Source organism: Crinia signifera, chromosome 8, assembly GCF_055691185.1.
Source record: "Crinia signifera chromosome 8, ASM5569118v1, whole genome shotgun sequence".
NCBI classification, from domain to species: Eukaryota; Metazoa; Chordata; class Amphibia; order Anura; family Myobatrachidae; genus Crinia; species Crinia signifera.
In genome coordinates this window covers 50943889-50961889 of record NC_139224.1, presented here as the reverse complement: position 1 = coordinate 50961889, position 18001 = coordinate 50943889, and the positions used below count along the sequence as shown (strand labels likewise).

Sequence of the window (18001 nt, the reverse complement as noted above, 5' to 3'; positions counted from 1 at the left end):
AGATCCGCGGAGCTGTGATCGTCGGGGCATTTTGTTTATATGACACAAAATCACAACTACTTATTGGTCTAAAGTGGTGGAGAAAGTGGCAGTGTTGTGTTGTAGGTCTTTGATTATACACATTATCATATTGTATATAAAGCACACAATACCACACTGCAGGGTACGTGATTACATGGGTAAAGAAATTGCACGTCTTCAGAAAGCCAGCTCTGAGTGCCTTTAAACAGACAAGAGAGCAGCAGAATTACTCTCCATAATTACAGACCCCCGAAGAGTTTATTGCTCTTGTATTAAGAAACGAGAGAGACCTTTATTGAGAAAGAAAGAGAATTCAGCAGCAAACCTGAGATTTTCTTCTCTCTTACAAGGAGATTTAGAAGCTGTGTGTCCTATAGCTGTTAATGTTAGGTTTCACATTGAATTTTCAACGGTTACATGAAATCAGATCTAAACATTCCTTTGTTCTGCGATACACATTTTATTCAGCGAGACTGTTTGCAAAATGACATTCTTTACTTGCTGCCAGATTGTTAACCTGGAGATTTTATGGGAAGGTTTCAGCACATAAATATGTACATAAGGTTCATTTTCAGAATGATTATTGAAATGTGTTCATGAAGTGCCAACAATTCATTACAGACAACACACACTGCGATATATGATTTTGTAAACTGCCCAGAGATGGTCATGTAGAAAGATACCGTTGGCAGATGAGGCTCCTCCCAGAATTACATGAAGATCTATAGATGATTGACGGTGGGGACCATTCCTGCAAAGGCTCGTAACAACACAGGGATAGGAGCTTAAGAGATAGGGAAGGTCAATAGTATAAGTGGTTATGGTACTATTAGGGATTCCAATCCCAGGGCATTTTTTTTCAATCCCGGAATTGGGGAATTGAAAAATGCCTAATCCCTGGATTCCCGGTATTGGCTTCCCTAATAAAGAAAAAACCCACCCGCATATTTACTTACATGTGCGGTGCGGCCAGTAGGGTGGGCGGTGGAGTCGGGTGGGCTGACGATGCAGCCAGGGTGGATGGGCGGGCTGATGGAGACTAGATTGGCTGTATGGCTGTGTGACCTGCGCAGCTTGACCTCTGACCTCGTCATGCTGCGCAGAGCCACACTGCCGAGGACGGGAGACACCGGGCAGCGTTTCCGCACCCGCTCAGATGCTGCCCAGCATTCCCGGGATTGAAATCCCAGAGTTTTTGGGGCCAAATCCCGGGATCCCGCTGATCAAGCTTTCCTACGTGGGCGATTTAGCAAAGCGCTAAGAGAGATAAAGTACGTAACTAACCAATCAGTTTTTGATACAGATGTGTTTGAAAAATGACAGTAGCCTATAACTTGGTACTTTATCTTTTTTTTTATTGTACACCCACCCTGATGGGTAATTACTATGTTAAATGGCCCCCCATTGTTAACACCACCCCAGTATCAACGCCAACCCGAAGCGTGGCGAGCGCAGCAAGCCCGCGAGGGGCGGCAGTATGCGTCCTCCGACCTTTTCATACCTCCACTATCCACGTCGGCGTGGAGTTGATTTTAGATAGTGTGGCGAGCGGACGCGGATTACTTCACATTTATTCCGCGGGCGCTCGCCACACTATCTAAAATCAGCTCCACGCCGATGTGGATAGTGGGGGTATGAAAAGGTCGGAGGACGCGTACAGCCGCCCCTTGTGGGCTCTCTGCGCTCGCCACGCTTCGGGTTGGTGTTGATACTGGGGTGGCATTAACTATGGGCGGGCATTTCACATAGTAATCACCCATCAGGGTGGGTGTACAATTAAAAATGGGGTCTGGGGGGGGGGGGCATTTAACATAGGAATCAGGCATCAGGGTGCCTGTACATTGTGAAATTGCGTCGTATCGCATCTCATGCCATTATAATGGCATGCGATGCAACGCAATATTAAAATTGTATACTCTGCCTGGGAAAGGCTGAAATCGGGTCACAGTAAAAAATTACACTATTTACTGCTAAAGATAATTTGGTACTTGTGTATTATCTAAGCGCATCACATCGCATCGCATGCATCACATCGCATCGCATACCACTAATTAAGATATGCGATGCGATGCGATGTGATGCGCCCAGATAAAACACAAGTACCAAATTTTCTTTAGCAGTAAATAGTGTAATTTTTTGCAAACCTTTATTCTGCCCAAGGTGTCTAATAGACGCTGATGGCCATATTCTTCAGTCGGATGACTAGAAGTCTGCTGTACGTAGCAAAATATTTCCTTACACAGTTACAACCTTACCTGAAATATTTACATTTATTATTAAGTCCTGAAAGTTTTGTATAAATATTTGTAAATGTTACAGGTTGGTTGATACTAGTGAGCAAAGGTGCCCATACACAGGTCTGACTTGTCTGAGGGACAACTCAAACCTGATTTCTCTTCAACTTTTCCAGAAGCTTCCTGGGAGGGCTACATACAATTTGACACCTGAAATGCCATTTTTTTACATGCGCTAAATCACATATGATTTAGTGTATGTAAAAAAACTCAGGGGAGCTGCTGGTGGGGAACAAGCTGCTGTAGCGGCAAGTGTGCAGGAGTTTTCATAACTCCCATTCAAATGAATGGGAAGCTGCTGATTGGCTGGGAGATCTCTACCGCAGCCTTTGTGGGGGAGGATTTGTGGGTCTCCGAGGCGCATATAATCATACCTCCCAACATTGAGTCCTACATTTTGGGGGTGTGGCTGAGTGACAAGGGGGTGTGACCTATTGCCGCAAGGCCACACCCCCATTTCCCGCCACTGTGAAGTCATGGCTAGCGGCTCTGGGAGCTGTTGGCTATGTCCCCAACCCGTCAGGCTGCAGGAATAGATGCTGTGAGCATGTGTCTAGGGGACTGGTGGGGGACTCCCAAACACACACACCCCCGTGGGACACTGTAGGCCCCAGGAGGAACGCAGGTACATCCCAAAAATGGTATGCATAACTGCCGATGCTGCTATCTGTCAGACTGATATGACAGGCACAGCAGCTGGTAACAGAGGATGCAGAGCAGAGAGAGCGCCTCTCCTGCCCGGCACTTTCCTGCTCTGCAGATTATAGGTGTGGGGTTTCTGGCACACACCTACGGCCCTGATCGGATGCGATACATAGCGGGTGCTAAAATAACCACCTGCGATGTACACTGATGCATCTGATTGGAATAGATCATACTTGCTGCAAGTGTGATCTACAGGATCCAATCTGATGTGCAAGAGTGAATGCGCATCAAGTCGGATCGGATGTTGAACAGGTCCGATTTGGCCAATTATTATCCGATATGTTGCCCTGATCTGTTTGAATCCAATGAAAACAGGCCAAATCAGGCCTGTGCATGGGCACCTTAAGTGTAACTTAGGAAAATTAATCAGAACAAAGGTAGATGCCATGGAGAATAAATAAATAAAAAAAGAAAACTGTTCAAACATCCTATTAAAACATGAATGTGTAGCTACCACTGATGTCATTCAGCAAGTACAGTTTCTGCTTGCTCCTTAATAAAAGAGAATCCCTTGATCTATTGCCTACTCCTCTCTCTGTCTTGTGCTCTCATACGCTTACATACAATCGGCAATATCACATACAGTCCCTAGTGTAGTAGAGCCTCAGGTCACCCACTGAAAATGACACGCATTGCCCATTATAGCACTAGGGATATGTGTTTGTAAATAATTCTTAATTTCTATCATGCCCTAATTTCCACAGACTGCGCCAGGCTTTAAAAAAGACACAAACAATATTCCTTGCTCTTCTATGATTGCTTTTTTATTACCAAATACTGTGTATGTATATCTTACCTTGTGATTTGTATCGGCTATATGTACACTGCTCAAATAAATAAAGGGAACACTAACATCACACATCCTAGATCTGAATGAATGAAATATTCTTATTAAATACTTTGTTCTTTGCATAGTTGAATGTGCTGACAACAAAATCACACAAAAATTATCAATGGAAATCAAATTTATTAACCCTCGGAGGTCTGGATTTGGAGTCCCACTCAAAATTAAAGTGGAAAAACACACTACAGACTGATCCAACTTTGATGTAATGTCCTTAAAACAAGTCAAAAATAGGATCAGTAGTGTGTGTGGCCTCCACATGCCTGTATAACCTCCCTACAACGCCTGGGCATGCTCCTGATGAGGTGGCGGATGGTCTCCTGAGGAATCTCTTCCCAGACCTGGACTAAAGCATCCGCCAACTCCTGGACAGTCTGTGGTGCATGATGGATAGAGCAAAACATGATGTCCCAGATGTGCTCAATTGGATACAGGTCTGGGGAACGGGCAGGCCACTCCATAGCATCAATGCCTTCGTCTTGCAGGAACTGCTGACACACTCCAGCAACATGAGGTCTAGCATTGTCTTGCATTAGGAGGATCCCAGGGCCAACCGCACCAGCATATGGTCTCACAAGGGATCTGAGGATCTCATCTTGGTACCTAATGGCAGTCAGGCTACCTCTGGCGAGCACATGGAGGGCTGTGCAGCCCCCCAAAGAAATGCCAGCCTACACCATTACTGACCCACTGCCAAACCGGTCATGCTGGAGGATATTGCAGGCAGCAGAATGTTCTCCTTGGCATCTCCAGGATCTGTCACGTCTGTCATGTGCTCAGTGTGAACCTGCTTTAATCTGCGAAGAGCACAGGGAGCCAGTGGCGAATTTGACATTCTTGGTGTTCTCTGGCAAATAACAAACGTCGTGCGCGGTGTTGGGCTGTAAGCACAACCCCCACCTGCGGATGTCGGACCCTCATACCACCCTCATGGAGTCTGTTTCTGACCATTTGAGTAGACACATGCACATCTGTGGTCTGCTGAAAAAAAAGTCCTTTTGCAGGGCTCTGGCAGTGCTCCTTCTGTTTCTCCTTGTACAAAGGCGGAGGTAGCGGTCCTGCTGCTGGGTTGTTGCCCTCCTATGGCCTCCTCCACATCACCAGTTCTACTGGCCTGTCTCCTGGTAGCGCCTCCATGCTCTGGACACTATGTTGCGAGACACAGCAAACCTTCTTGCCACAGCTCGCATTGATGTGCCATCCTGGATGAGCTGCATTAACTGAGCCACTTGTGTGGGTTGTAAACTCTGTCTCATGCTACCACTAGAGTGAAAGCACCGCCAGCTTTCAAAAGAGACCAAACATCAGCCAGAAAGCATCGGAGAAGTGAGAAGTGGTCTGTGGTCACCACCTGCAGAACAACTCTTTATTGGGGGTGTCTTGCTAATTGCCTATAATTTCCACCTGTTGTCTATTCGATTTGCACAACAGCATGTGAAATTAATTGTCAATCAGTGTTGCTTCCTAAGTGGACAGTTTGATTTCACAGAAGTGTGATTGACTTGGAGTTACATTGTAAAATTGTGGGCACTGCGCTGAAAACTGTATAATATAAGCTGCTCAATGAAAGGGTTAAGATTTTGTAAAAAAATGAGCGCTAAGAGTGAGATGAGGGAAAGGGTAAAAGATAAAGAGTAAAAGATAGAAAAGCACCTGAAAAATAAAAGTTAATAATGAATGTTTACAGCCCCTTTGGAGTTACATTGTGTTGTTTAAGTGTTCCCTTTTTCTGCATATTTTACTGTGGATAAGAGAGTTTGTTTTGAGCGGGTTTAAATTTTAGGAGATGTGAATTAAGGGCTTCTGTTGTACAAAGAGGGTAAGGTCTATTTTGTGCTGGCCACAACGTACATTATAATGCACTCTGTGCTATGGAGGTTATTCAGTTCACACGCAAAGCTATGAAATTTGCAGCTTTGCGTGTGATTTAAACGTCGCCCGTAGGAATCCAGCCCCCCTTCGCACGTCGAGTTCCGTATGTGTATTGTTTTTATTTTTTTATGCTGCACATTTATTGGTGGGTCTTTTTATTTTTACATCTCGTTCAGATTAACTTTTATTTTGGATGTAACATGAAAATATTGGGGGTATGTCTATCATTGATCTAGTGTTCATTCTAGCACCCTGCATCTTTCAAAATCTATGCAGTTCCTCTTTCCTACCTGCTGTCTGTTTTGGTGCTTTTGTACAGTCTGATCTGTATACAGACCACACTGTGCAGACAGAGACACCCCAGGAAAGAGCAACTGCACAGGTTTTGAAAGGTGCAGCGTGCTAAAATTAGCACTGATTGATCCCATTACCTGCACATATATATTCAAAGGCAGTGGCATCGAGAGGAAGCGGGTACTTTTGACCCGAGCCCTGGTCCCGCTCCCTCCTCCTCCTCTACTGCAGAGAGCCGGGAAGTGGGGAGAGAGATGACAGGCTGCCGCCGCAGCACAGTCTCTCTCCCAAGCTCAGCACACGCTGCTTAGTGCCATGTGCTGAGCTGGGGAGAGAGACAGCAGTAGCCTGTCCTCTCTCTCTCTCTCTCTCTCTCTCTCTCTCTCTCTCTCTCTCTCTCTCTCTCTCTCTCTCTCTCTCTCTCCCTCCCTCCCTCCCTCCCTCCCTCCCTCCCTCCCTCCCTCCCTCCCTCCCTCCCTCCCTCCCTCCCTCCCTCCCTCTCCATATCCATATCCATCTCATTATTTATATTTTTTTCACAAGGGTATTTCCCGCCCCCTCCCGAAGGCCCCGTCCTTCATTTTACCTGGGCCCGGCCGACCTGTCGGATGCCCTGTCCACAGCTAATAGTAGAATGAATTAAGTTATTTCACAGATTAGTATTTTTCAAAAGAAGTTGGTGTTATCTGGCACCATGATTTTTGTCCATTTTGTATAGGCAAACACTCCACTGTAGCATTGAATATGGATTAAATAAAGTGTCCTGTAAGTGAAAGTCCTGTGTTTTCTGTTGTGCAGGTGACACTACTGTTGGGAAGAGTACTCTGGTCCAGCTGTTCCGAAGTGATGGAAGCCACTTCCCAAAGAATTACACTATGGTACGGCCAACATAAAGATACATAAAATACACATTTGCAGATTTGTTTTTTTAATTAAAACTGAAAATTTTCAGAAATCCATATGAACCAATCAGGTGGTTACTGACCTTATTCTAGTACAGCTGCTTTTCCTGCATCTGTCCTCATAAAATGCCCTTCATTTGCAATTCAACTCTTTTAGTACTGCTAATACATTTTCTATTGTTTCTATATGTCCTCCATTATTTTAAGAAATGTGATGTACTTCCAAAATTGACCTCAAATGCATTCACCATGTTTGTGTAGATATGTAAAATGTTATCATTAGGTAGGCAGGAGGTTGTGAGCAGAAGATGGGGATAGACCGAAGGGGAGAGGTGGTGGGTGAGTGGAGGCCAGTAGAAGCAGAGGGACTATGATTACAGCAATAAATAAGAGTTGTTGGTAAGAGCAGATGGTGGTGGTGTCCGCAGTGATGGAAAGCTGGGGATAGAAGAGGTGCAGTGAAGTCACTGGTACTGTAGATATGTTTCATTTTAGAAAGTGTTGGCTCTAGTGCTCCATCTGGTCCGATAAGTAAAAGTGCCCATACACAGGTCTGATTGGCCTGTTTTCCTCTGATGTCGACGGATTAGGCTGATATATCAGATGAAAATTGGCCATCAAATCGGATCCTGTAGACCATACAGTACGTGCAGAATGTATCTATTGGAATCGAATGCATCAGCACCCGCATTGTATCGCATCCGATCAGGGCCGTAGCCATCACTGGCACACACCTATAGTCTGCAGAGTGGGGAAGCACCAGGCAGGAGAGGCACTCTCCCCACTCTGCATCCTCTGCTGCTGACTGCTGTGCCTGTCATGTTCGTCTGACAGGTAGCTGCTTCAGTAGTGCTGTGCACCTCGGAAACCAGGGCTGTGGAGTCGGTAGATAAATGCTCCGACTCCGACTCCTCGTACTTCTGACGCTGACTCCTCGACTCTGACTCCTCTGTATTAATATGCGAATGTATTTGATACATTCCTTGAAGGAAAGAAAGGCAACATACATATTATTACTACAGAAACTAGAGGCTGGGAAGCCAACAGTCTACTGTATTGAACAGTTTAAGCAAAGGACAAACACAATGAAAACAAAGTTTTATTAATTGTTTTATTAATTAATTAAATGGCTGGATAGTAGCAGTAGGCATAAACATCAGGAACAGGAACTTTACCAGTTCAAAGATAAAAACCACATTATTTGGTTGTTTTGGGAACAAAAACAATAGGAAAGGTTCAGAAGTGTGGAGCATGAGTTCCGCATGCTTTGTGACGACAACAAAAATCAACGAGCCACAATCTCCGCTGGTTTGCTTGCTCGTCACCGTTCAATTCATGGACACAAGGAACGATTTCTTTACCGAATCGTTACTGGCGATGAAAAATGGTGCCTGTACATCAATATGAACCAGCGTAAGGAATGGCATAGCCAAGGGAAACAAACGACCCCGCGCATGAAACAAGATCTTCATCCGCGTAAAAAGATGTTGTGCGTATGGTGGGAGAGCTTGGTTGAATGAATTCACCAGGTGATTTCTACCAACGAGGTATTGAAAACCTTAAACTACAAGGGAGAATACATTTATAAGTATTGGTGCGTGCCATATAGTGAAGCACATGAAAAGCATGCTTTTTCACGGTCACTTAACGTGTTCGTTTTGCGGTTACGTGAGGCACTGCATGCATTGGTCTTTATTCTTACAGTAGAGAAGTCATTAATTATAATTTTCGCAGTCGGTGCATTGTTTGCCGACTCCGACTCCAGGTACTCGAAATTTCCTCCGACTCCTCGACTCTGACTCCACAGCCCTGTCGGAAACCCTGCTCAGAGAGCTCTCTCAGCCGATCAGCGGTTGCCCATTCATTTGAATGGGAGTTTTGAAATCCCCTGCCCGCCCACCGCTACCGTAGCCTGGTCCCCACCGGGATATCCTTTTACATACCATTTATTGTATGTAAAAATGGCACCTCAAGTGCCAAATTGCTGTAGCCCTGCCGGGGAAGTTGGAAGGATATTGGGTCCCACTTTTCCCTTGGACATGTTGGACTACCTGTATATGGGGGCCTTAAGTCATGCAGCGTCTCCTGTACATACTGTCATTTAGCTGGCACATGTGAAGTGCGCTGCTCTCGTGATTTATATCCCGTAGAGGAGAATCTCCAAATAACCTATTAGCAAGTATTGTCTGTTTTGTGTGTGCTCAATTTTACAGTATGCATTTTAATTAGCATATACACTGTTCACTATCCTGGTTGTATAAAACAAGCTGTGTTACTGTGTTGTGTATGGCCCACAGAAGCTGTAGCTTGCCCACTGCTGGCACAATACTGTCGGGGCTCAGTAACTGGTGACCCCGGCTGTGGTAGCAGTGAGCCAGTGGAGGATGTAGGTACAGGAACACTGGGGCTCTGAGATATCTACAGCTCATACGGCACTGGGACACTGTGGACATAGCTAGGTCGGGAGTGGATGTGACTCTGATCAGAGATGCAGAGTCTAACCCCACCAGGGACCCCCGCAAGGGAGTATGGACTTCGCCGCAATGGTGGGAAGGTTGTGGCCCCTCTGTCAGAGTCTCTTACCTAATGTGCCACTACTGGGGAATATGTACTGATGAGTCAGTAGAGATCACTTGGAGTCGGCTTGGGAGCCGATGGTCTGTGAAGGCTTGGGAGCCGATGGTCTTGTGCTGCAGAGCTGACTGAACTCTGGATGCTGGAGATGATAGAACAGCAGCTGTAGCAGGTGGAATCAACCAGGCAAGGTAGCAGTAGCAGCAGGATGAGTTTCTCTGTAGCAGATAACCTGGAGCCTTGGAATCCGCCTCTGAGAAACTTTCAGGAGGAAGACAAGTTGTTCAAGGCGCTGGACTGACCAAGACTGACTCCTTTACACCTTGGTGATTAGCTACAAATCCATTCACAACTAACTCGTCATCAAATAATTTTTCCACTGTGTGCAGTCTGTGCTTAACCCAGGACCAACTTGGCCGGTGCTTTAGAACCAGGCTGACAGAGGTTGGAGCTGACATCACATACCCTCACTAAAAATGCCTGGGCACACCTGTGTTTTCCCTGACACTCTCAGAAAACAGCCAGGTGATACCCACAAATGCCGGCTTCCTGTCAATCAACTTGCGTTGGCCAGCATAGAAAAAAAACACACAAATTTTATTGCAGGATGGCCTCGCACATGCCTACTGCAAGCCATACGCATGCACAGTAGTTTGATTATCATCCAGCCTGCAAATTCACAGCCCAGCAATCATTTTCTGTGTGTTTGGAGTCATTGTACTGCTGAAGAATACATTTGGAACCAACTAGGGGTCTCCCTGATGGTGTTGTATGATGCAGACGGAGAGAAAGGCTGCGGTAGCAGTGGGCAGGCAGATTTCAAAACTCTCATTCTAAACAATGGGCAGCTGCTGATTGGCGAGAGCAAGAACACGGGGAGACATGACACATGTAGCATAATGCTTCATAGGGAACACATCACATGTAGCATAAAACAACACAAGGGAAACACGACACATGTAGCATAAACAACACAGGGAAACATAGCACATGAAGCATAAAACAACATGGGGAAACATGGCACATGTAGCATAAAACAACATGGGGAAACATGGCACATGTAGCATAAAACAACACAGGGGAAACATGGCACATGTAGCATAAAACAACACAGGGGAAACATGGCACATGTAGCATAAAACAACACAAGGGAAACAGTGCACATGTAGCATAAAACGACATGGGGAAACATGGCACATGTAGCATAAAACAACATGGGGAAACATGACACATGTAGCATAAAACAACATGGGGAAACATGGCACATGTAGCATAAAACAACATGGGGGAACATGGCACATGTAGCATAAATCAACATGGGGGAACATGGCACATGTAGCATAAAACAACATGGGGAAACATGGCACATGTAGCATAAAACAACACAGGCGAAACTTGACACCTGTAGCATAAATCTACAAGGTACAGCACAACAATGACCAAAGGGTGTTGGCTGGAGGAGTTAGGGTGTACTCCCCTTTTTTATGCCCTGGCTACCCTGAAGGCTTAATCCTGCCCTGCAGACTTGCGAGTCAACCAGAATAAGGACCATAGTGTATGGGAGCCATAAGTAACTTCTACAAAAACAATAAAAGAAATGATCATTCCTGCTAACACTATAGTTGAACACCACCAGCTCTAGAGATCGCTACTTAAACCAGTGGGGACCACGGCCCTCATTCTAATCTGCTTTGTCCCGGAGTATTCGCACTGGGGACCGATGTTTGTGATCTGCACATATGCGCATGTGCAGGGCTGCTGTGTGGATGCCTTTGATGACTTGCATAGTCGCACAGGGGAGGGGGGCGAAACGAGGTGTGCAAGGAGCGTTCACATGGGGTTGTCCAATGTTCCTGGGCCTACCTACGAAAATGCTTGGTGCGCAGAGGAAAATGCTGGGCATCCACATGTGAACGCAGACGGGCAGCTGCCTGCCGGCTGACGGTAAATGGTAATCATTTGATACTGAACAGCACATGTGAGTTCTATTCTATTCTGCGAGTGGCTGGCTGGTACCTCCAATCATGCTGTAAAGTTGGGAACACACTAGAGGAGGCTGCAGACGATACCATATTGCTCATGATTTCCTTTGAGCTCCCAGACAAATGATATAGGGTCCAATTCAGTATCCGTTGCATTCTTGTTAAAATAGTAAAACTGAAACTTCAGACTTTACAGCACAGATCAAGGCCTCCCAGCATGCAAAGTGCCTCTCGGGAGTGCAGAACCAAGCACTAAGGGTAGCCCCCCTGCATGGCTCTGTATTAAGGTGCACCACGCCATCTTTTCTTTCACAGTGGCTACATGCGATGTCACGCAGATACCTCGAACACAGCCTGTACACGTCCATTTTTTGGACCATTCCCATGAAATGCTACTGCTGCCTGCCACTGTCGCTCAAACTGTGCATCCTCTGAAACTTTGCGCACATGCACTATGGCCACTGCGCATGCGCAGAAGTGCGAAAGCGCATGTTTGCGATTGCAAGTGTCATATAAGCAGCACAGTCTCCTTGTGCATCCTAGTTGCATTGAGGTGCGATCAAGACACATTTGCAGCAGAAAAGTCACCATGCGCTAGAAGATTCTCACGCGACCTGGTGTGGCTTGGCTGCAGCAAAGAGGACAGAGGACATATATATTTTGCTCACTTATTATAGTGAAATCTACGTCACTGTCATGTGTATTACTGTTTTTTATTAATTAAATCTATTTAATTTTTTCATTTCAAGCTGCACATCTTTGCATTTTATAGAATACAGGTTGAGTATCCCTTATCCAAAATGCTCGGGACCAGGAGAATTTTGGATAACGGATTATTCCGTATTTCGGAATATTTTAATATTTCAATGATGTATTTTGAAGTATCTTGCATTTATGCTGTATAAACACATAAAATACACACAAATATATTTTATTTGTTCAAAAAACAAGGTTTCAAAACGTGAAACAAAATGTGTGTACTATCTCAGCACTGAATTTGAATGCCAAGCAATCATTGTCTTGTATCGTGCCAGTTACATATCATGTCCCCAGTGAGTTTTTAGCAAAAAAAAAACTGTATTTACCCATGCTCTTTTAAGGCGCCCGGGTCACCTGTGTATGAGGAGGCATGTCCCCTCCTTGGCATATGTTTGGCATTAATTTCCATCAGTTCTGTTTGCTTGGGCATCTGCCTGCTACTGCTTTCATGTGTAGGGCTCTCTCCATGCCAAGGGCCTAATGATATTGGTACACCGCTGAGGGCACGTGCCAGCGGTGCTTAGGGGATCATACAAGCTATTACTTCTTCTTAGATTAAGTGGATATAATCAAACATTACCTGCTTATTGGCAGATTCTGTTTATGCAAGCTTGTTCCACACAGGTTTCTACAGGAAAGCGCTATTGAATTTGGCTGACTTACTAGAACAAAAGATACCCTGCACCCTGAGTTGTACTGTATCTCAAGTCATCCAGTTTTTCCAGGCCTCAGTATTTGGTATCCGGATAGCAGACAAACTAAAGATGTGTAATACCAATCGCAAACAAGTGTTCAACCTGGATACGCGCATTCACATTAAACCTGGGTCGCCCATTATACAGTATTGCCAGGTTGCTCAACCCGGGTAATAAGGTTTGGTGCCTTGACACTTGCTGCACCCCAACCCTGGTCGTTACATCAGCAGCCTGGCAACATCCCAGGTCCGAGGTGCAGTGTGAAAGGGGCCTAAGCCAGCAATCAATAGGTGAACATACACAGGTCGACACAAGCAAAGGGTCAGCACGGAACTGTTGACACATGAAAAGGTTGGCATTCTTTTTGAGGGGGGGTTGGGGTTAAAAACTTTTTTTTTTTAACCATCAACGATTGGAACGTTAAAGCGTCTGCTGAATTGAGCAGATTCACCTCGTCTGAAGCATAGCGAGCGGGCATGGTGCACTAATTGGGCGTCCATGCGCTCAGGTGTCGGCATTGACACCAAGAAAAGTGAAATACTCATGTCGATCTGTTGCTTGTGTAAACCTTTTGTTACTGTCAACCTTTTGCCATCGACCTAGACATGGTCTGTGAGGTATTCCATACCATCTGTACTTATACTACATCTGAGGAGTATCTGATTGTATTGTCTACAGTGGTTTTGCATTTCTGTTGATTTAATGATTAATGATGGTTATTTTTACTCTAGAACAACCTGAGCATGTGTGAAGCTGTGGGCATCGGGTGTGGATCGTTTTGTCGACAATACTAAGGTCGACAGTCATTAGGTCAACACTGTTGGGTCGACAAGGGGGAAGGTCGACAGGGTTCTAGGTCGACATGGGTTTAGGTCGACATATGCGTTAGGTCGACATGGGTTAGGTCGACAGGTCGTTAGGTCGACATGGTTTTTTTTATTCTAACACCACGCCCTAGTGGATGGTAGAGCATGAAATACCGCCTGTCGGCTCAAAAAAACTGTGAAAAAACCCATGTCGACCTGTCAACGCATATGTTGACCTAAACCCATGTCGACCTTGTCCCATGTCGACCTAAACACCTGTCGACCTTGACCCATGTCGACCTAGAACCCTGTCGACCCAACGGTGTTGACCTAAGTGTCGACAATACGACCGTATACCGTGGGCATCATATCCAAAAACTCAATTGTTTGACAGTTAATTTTTCTTTCAACAGACTACCAACATGGATATTGTGACAAAATCTGTGCAGATTCCAGATACAGGCGATAGTGTGGTGAGCAAAAACCCTATCCTATAAACCTCACACTTTAATGATGTATACCAGTGGTTCCCAAACTGTGTGCCTAGGCACCCTGGGGTGCCTCAGGACACTTGCAGGGGTGCCTTGGGTTGGTGGACCAAGATAAATTCATATTATTTATGGTCAATGTACCAGGCAAAACCAGTGCTTGTGGCTGCCAATCATAATATATGTGGACAAACAGGAGCAAGTCCTGTCCCTCACCAGATAACTGTGACATATAAACACAATTCACTTCATTTAATATTTATTTTCAGAATTTCTCGATAAAAGGCATTTGGCCTAGGGGTGCCTTGAAAATATTTTGATGCTCTAGGGTGCCGTGATTCAAAAAAGTTTGGGAACCACTGATGTATACATCTGTTTCTTCGGTATGCACTGAAGTAGGCCTGTATGCAGCCATGTCTTCTGCTGCTTCAGTTGTCATACTATCAAACTACATTCTCTTACATTTGCATACTGTCACTACAATCACGGACTCTGTGTATACTAACCAGACTTGCCTACTTTTGAAAACTAGTTTCAGGGAGATTATAGTTGGTAGTAGAAATTTGCTTGAGGAGGCATGTCATGCTCCACTTAAATGGTGTGTCTAGTTCCATATATGGAGAGATTATAAAGAAAGATTGTGAACGTGGCACCTAGAAGCGCGGGTGTGTACTGCTGCATCTGAGAGGGGTAAATTCATTGTCATGCCAATCCTCACATGCGACTCCCGCTGCGATTTGGCAAGATCCCTTCCCAATGCACATGCATCTAATTTGCTTCCGTGGCTCATAGAAATGCCTTGAGCTTCAATATCGCTAGAAATGCCAGCGTCGCTCACATTTGTTATATAAATTCAAATGAAAAATGTGTACAAAAAGATTATATTTCCTATATAAGAAATATTACAGGTCATTATGGTGAATGAAAATGTTTGCTTGGTAATTTTCACACCTATTTTGACAAATTCACTTGGCATTCAAAGGGTTAAACCAGTAAAATAAACCTAAAGATGCTGCATGGGTACGACAGTAACTTTGTATCTGTAACAAACCATTCTACCATGCAAAGGGAGGAAATATATTTAGATTTTTTTCTGTGCATCTAAATACTGGCTGGTGGAGTCTAAATTCGGTACTTGTGTAATATCTGGGCGCCCGATTTTTTCATGTGAAATGGCCCCCCAGACCCGATTTTTAATTGTTTACCCACCATGATGGTTAATTATTAGGTAAAATGCCCCCCCATTGTTAACACCACCCCACGATCAACGCCAACCTGAAGCGTGGCGAGCCCGCGAGGGGCGGCGGTACGCGTCCTCCGACCTTTTCATACCCCCACTATCCACGTCGGTGTGGAGTTGATTTTATATAGTGTGGTGAGCGCAACGAGCCACCGAGCCCTGCGAGGGGACGCAGAATACATGTGAAGTTATGAGCGTCCCCTTGCCACGCTTCTGGCTCGCTGTGCTCGCCACACTATATAAAATCAACTCCACGCCGACGTGGATGGTGAGGGTATGAAAAGGTCGGAGGACGCGTACCGCCGCTCCTCGCGGGCTCGCTGCGCTTGCCACGCTTCGGGTTGGCGTTGAAAGTGGGGTGGCGTTAACAATGGGGGGGGGGGGCATTTTACCCAATAATTAACCATCATGGGGGGTATACAATTAAAAATTGGGTCTGCGGGGCCATTTAACATAGGAATCAGGCATCTGGATGCCTGTACAATTAAAAATCGGGTCGCATCGCATGCGATGCCACCCATTTTTGGTTGTACAATGACATAAGATGAAAAAATCGGGGCGCCCAGATAATACACAAGTACCCTCTACCTGGCTAAAGGACCCTTGATGTCACAAGCATGTGACACGCGACAACAGGGGGGATTAAGACCGGAACATTGGACCCCAAATGTACTCTCTAGCGAGCTCGCTTTAGGAACAGTGGTTCCTTCACTTGCCACCCGGTTACTAAACTAAGTAGATATTACTAATATTACCTTTTATTTATAAGACGCCACAAGGTGTTTGCAGCGCTGTACATATGGAACACACTGGAACAATACAGGGTCCACAGAACTAAATATAACATTAACTGAGAAACTAAAACAAAGCACAGGAAACAATTATCAGCAACAATTGTCAGTACACAATACAGCTGAGATGTAGGGAAGCAGAGGAGTTGTGCAGGGCCCGGTTGTCATAGGAAGAGATGAATAAGTGACAAGATATGCGGGTACAGACAGTTGCTGAGTAAAAGAGAGAGAAAGGGCTGTGAGAACAGGAGAGAAGAGGGCCCTGCTCCAAGGAGTTTACAGTCTAAAGGAGGTGGAGACAGACAGGAGGTGCAGGTAAGGAAGCCTGAAGGCAGGAAGCGAGCATAGCAAGGATGGCCGGGACATGAGGTGGCAGGTAGGGAGAGCTGCCTTTGTAATAGCTTAAGCAGCTTTTTATGAACATTGAGGAGAGTCTAATAAAGCGATGACAGCGTGGGCAAATCTTGTGCATGGTCATAATCATGCGGGAGTATGTAGGGAGATGAGGTTAGAGATGTAGGAAGAGGTGGAGTTATAGAGGGCCTTCTATGTGAGAGGGAAGAGTTTGAGGAGGTTCTGCAGAGGAATGGGAGCTAGTGCAGGTTTTCTTGAAGGGACTTTGCAGAAGTGGAGCGGCAGGAGAGGAAGATAAAGGCCCCCATACACTATGCGATTTGGTCCCGATTTCACCCGATTCAGATGGATCGGGCAGTGAAATCATGCCAAATCGCAGGTATAGACACCCGGTCCGACCCAATGCGCGGTCCCGTGCGCATCGGGTCAGTGTTGGGAGGTCGGAACGGCTGCACATAAGATTTGCTAAATCTTATGTGCAGCCGGGCAGGGGACACAGGCGGCGGATGCTGGCGAGGGAGATGGGCAGGGTGAGCCGGAGCAGGGAGCTGTCAATGCTCCATCCGGTGGAGGGAGCAGGGGGGGGCGGGGGATGCTTCTAGTAGCACAGAGGCAGCGGACGCTACGGGGGACACAGGCGGCAGTAACGTAGAGGCAGGCAGGGGGAGCCGGGAGCTGTCAGCGCTGGAGAAAAAAAAAAAAAGCCCATACAATGAATGGGCAGACTGTGATTGGCTGAGCGCTCTTTCAGCCAATCACAGGCCGCCCATTCATTGTATGGGCTATTTTTTTCTCCAGCGCTGACAGCTCCCGGCTCCCCCTGCCTGCCTCTACGTTACTGCCGCCTGTGTCCCCCGCAGCGTCCGCTGCCTCTGGGCTACTAGCAGCACCCCCCAGCCACCTCGCAGCGTCCTCCACCTGCCACCTGGATGTCCCTTGCCCCCCTGCTCCCTCCACCTTGTAGCTCCCTGGGAGTTGCAAATGATACATCGCATGCGATGTATCATTTGCAAAACTTGGCACATCAGTGCCTAATCGTGTGTCCCCCTCCCGGGGAGCTGCAGGGGGAAATCAGGTCCAACTTGTCCTTAGGACAAGTCGGACTAATGTATGGGGGCCTTAAGTCTAGCTGCAGATTTGAGGACAGACTGGGGGAGGGGGTGAGCTGATAAGCTCCATACATACGGATATGTACGAATATGATCGCTCAGCAATATATTGCTCAGTGTGTCCAGTTTCAGTCAGGGACCGGAGATGGTCGCTAATAAAAATGAGACTCTCTGCCAGTGGAAGCCGCTCGGTGCAGGAGCATGCTCCTCCGACCAGCGAGCAACCCAGGGCTGGTTTCTGAAACATGCTCCCAGCGACAGTTTACCCGCA

General features: G+C 46.1%; 1 protein-coding gene across 1 annotated transcript in view; it reads left to right on the top strand.

Annotated features, from left to right (window-relative positions):
* IFT27 (intraflagellar transport 27) overlaps positions 1-18001 on the top strand; it is a 53228-nt gene that overhangs the window by 11963 nt on the left and 23264 nt on the right. Inside the window, exons 2-3 of the mRNA XM_083156348.1 lie at positions 6829-6908; positions 14162-14221. Coding sequence (XP_083012474.1) covers positions 6829-6908; positions 14162-14221 — 140 coding nt within the window. The remainder of the gene's footprint in view (positions 1-6828; positions 6909-14161; positions 14222-18001) is intronic.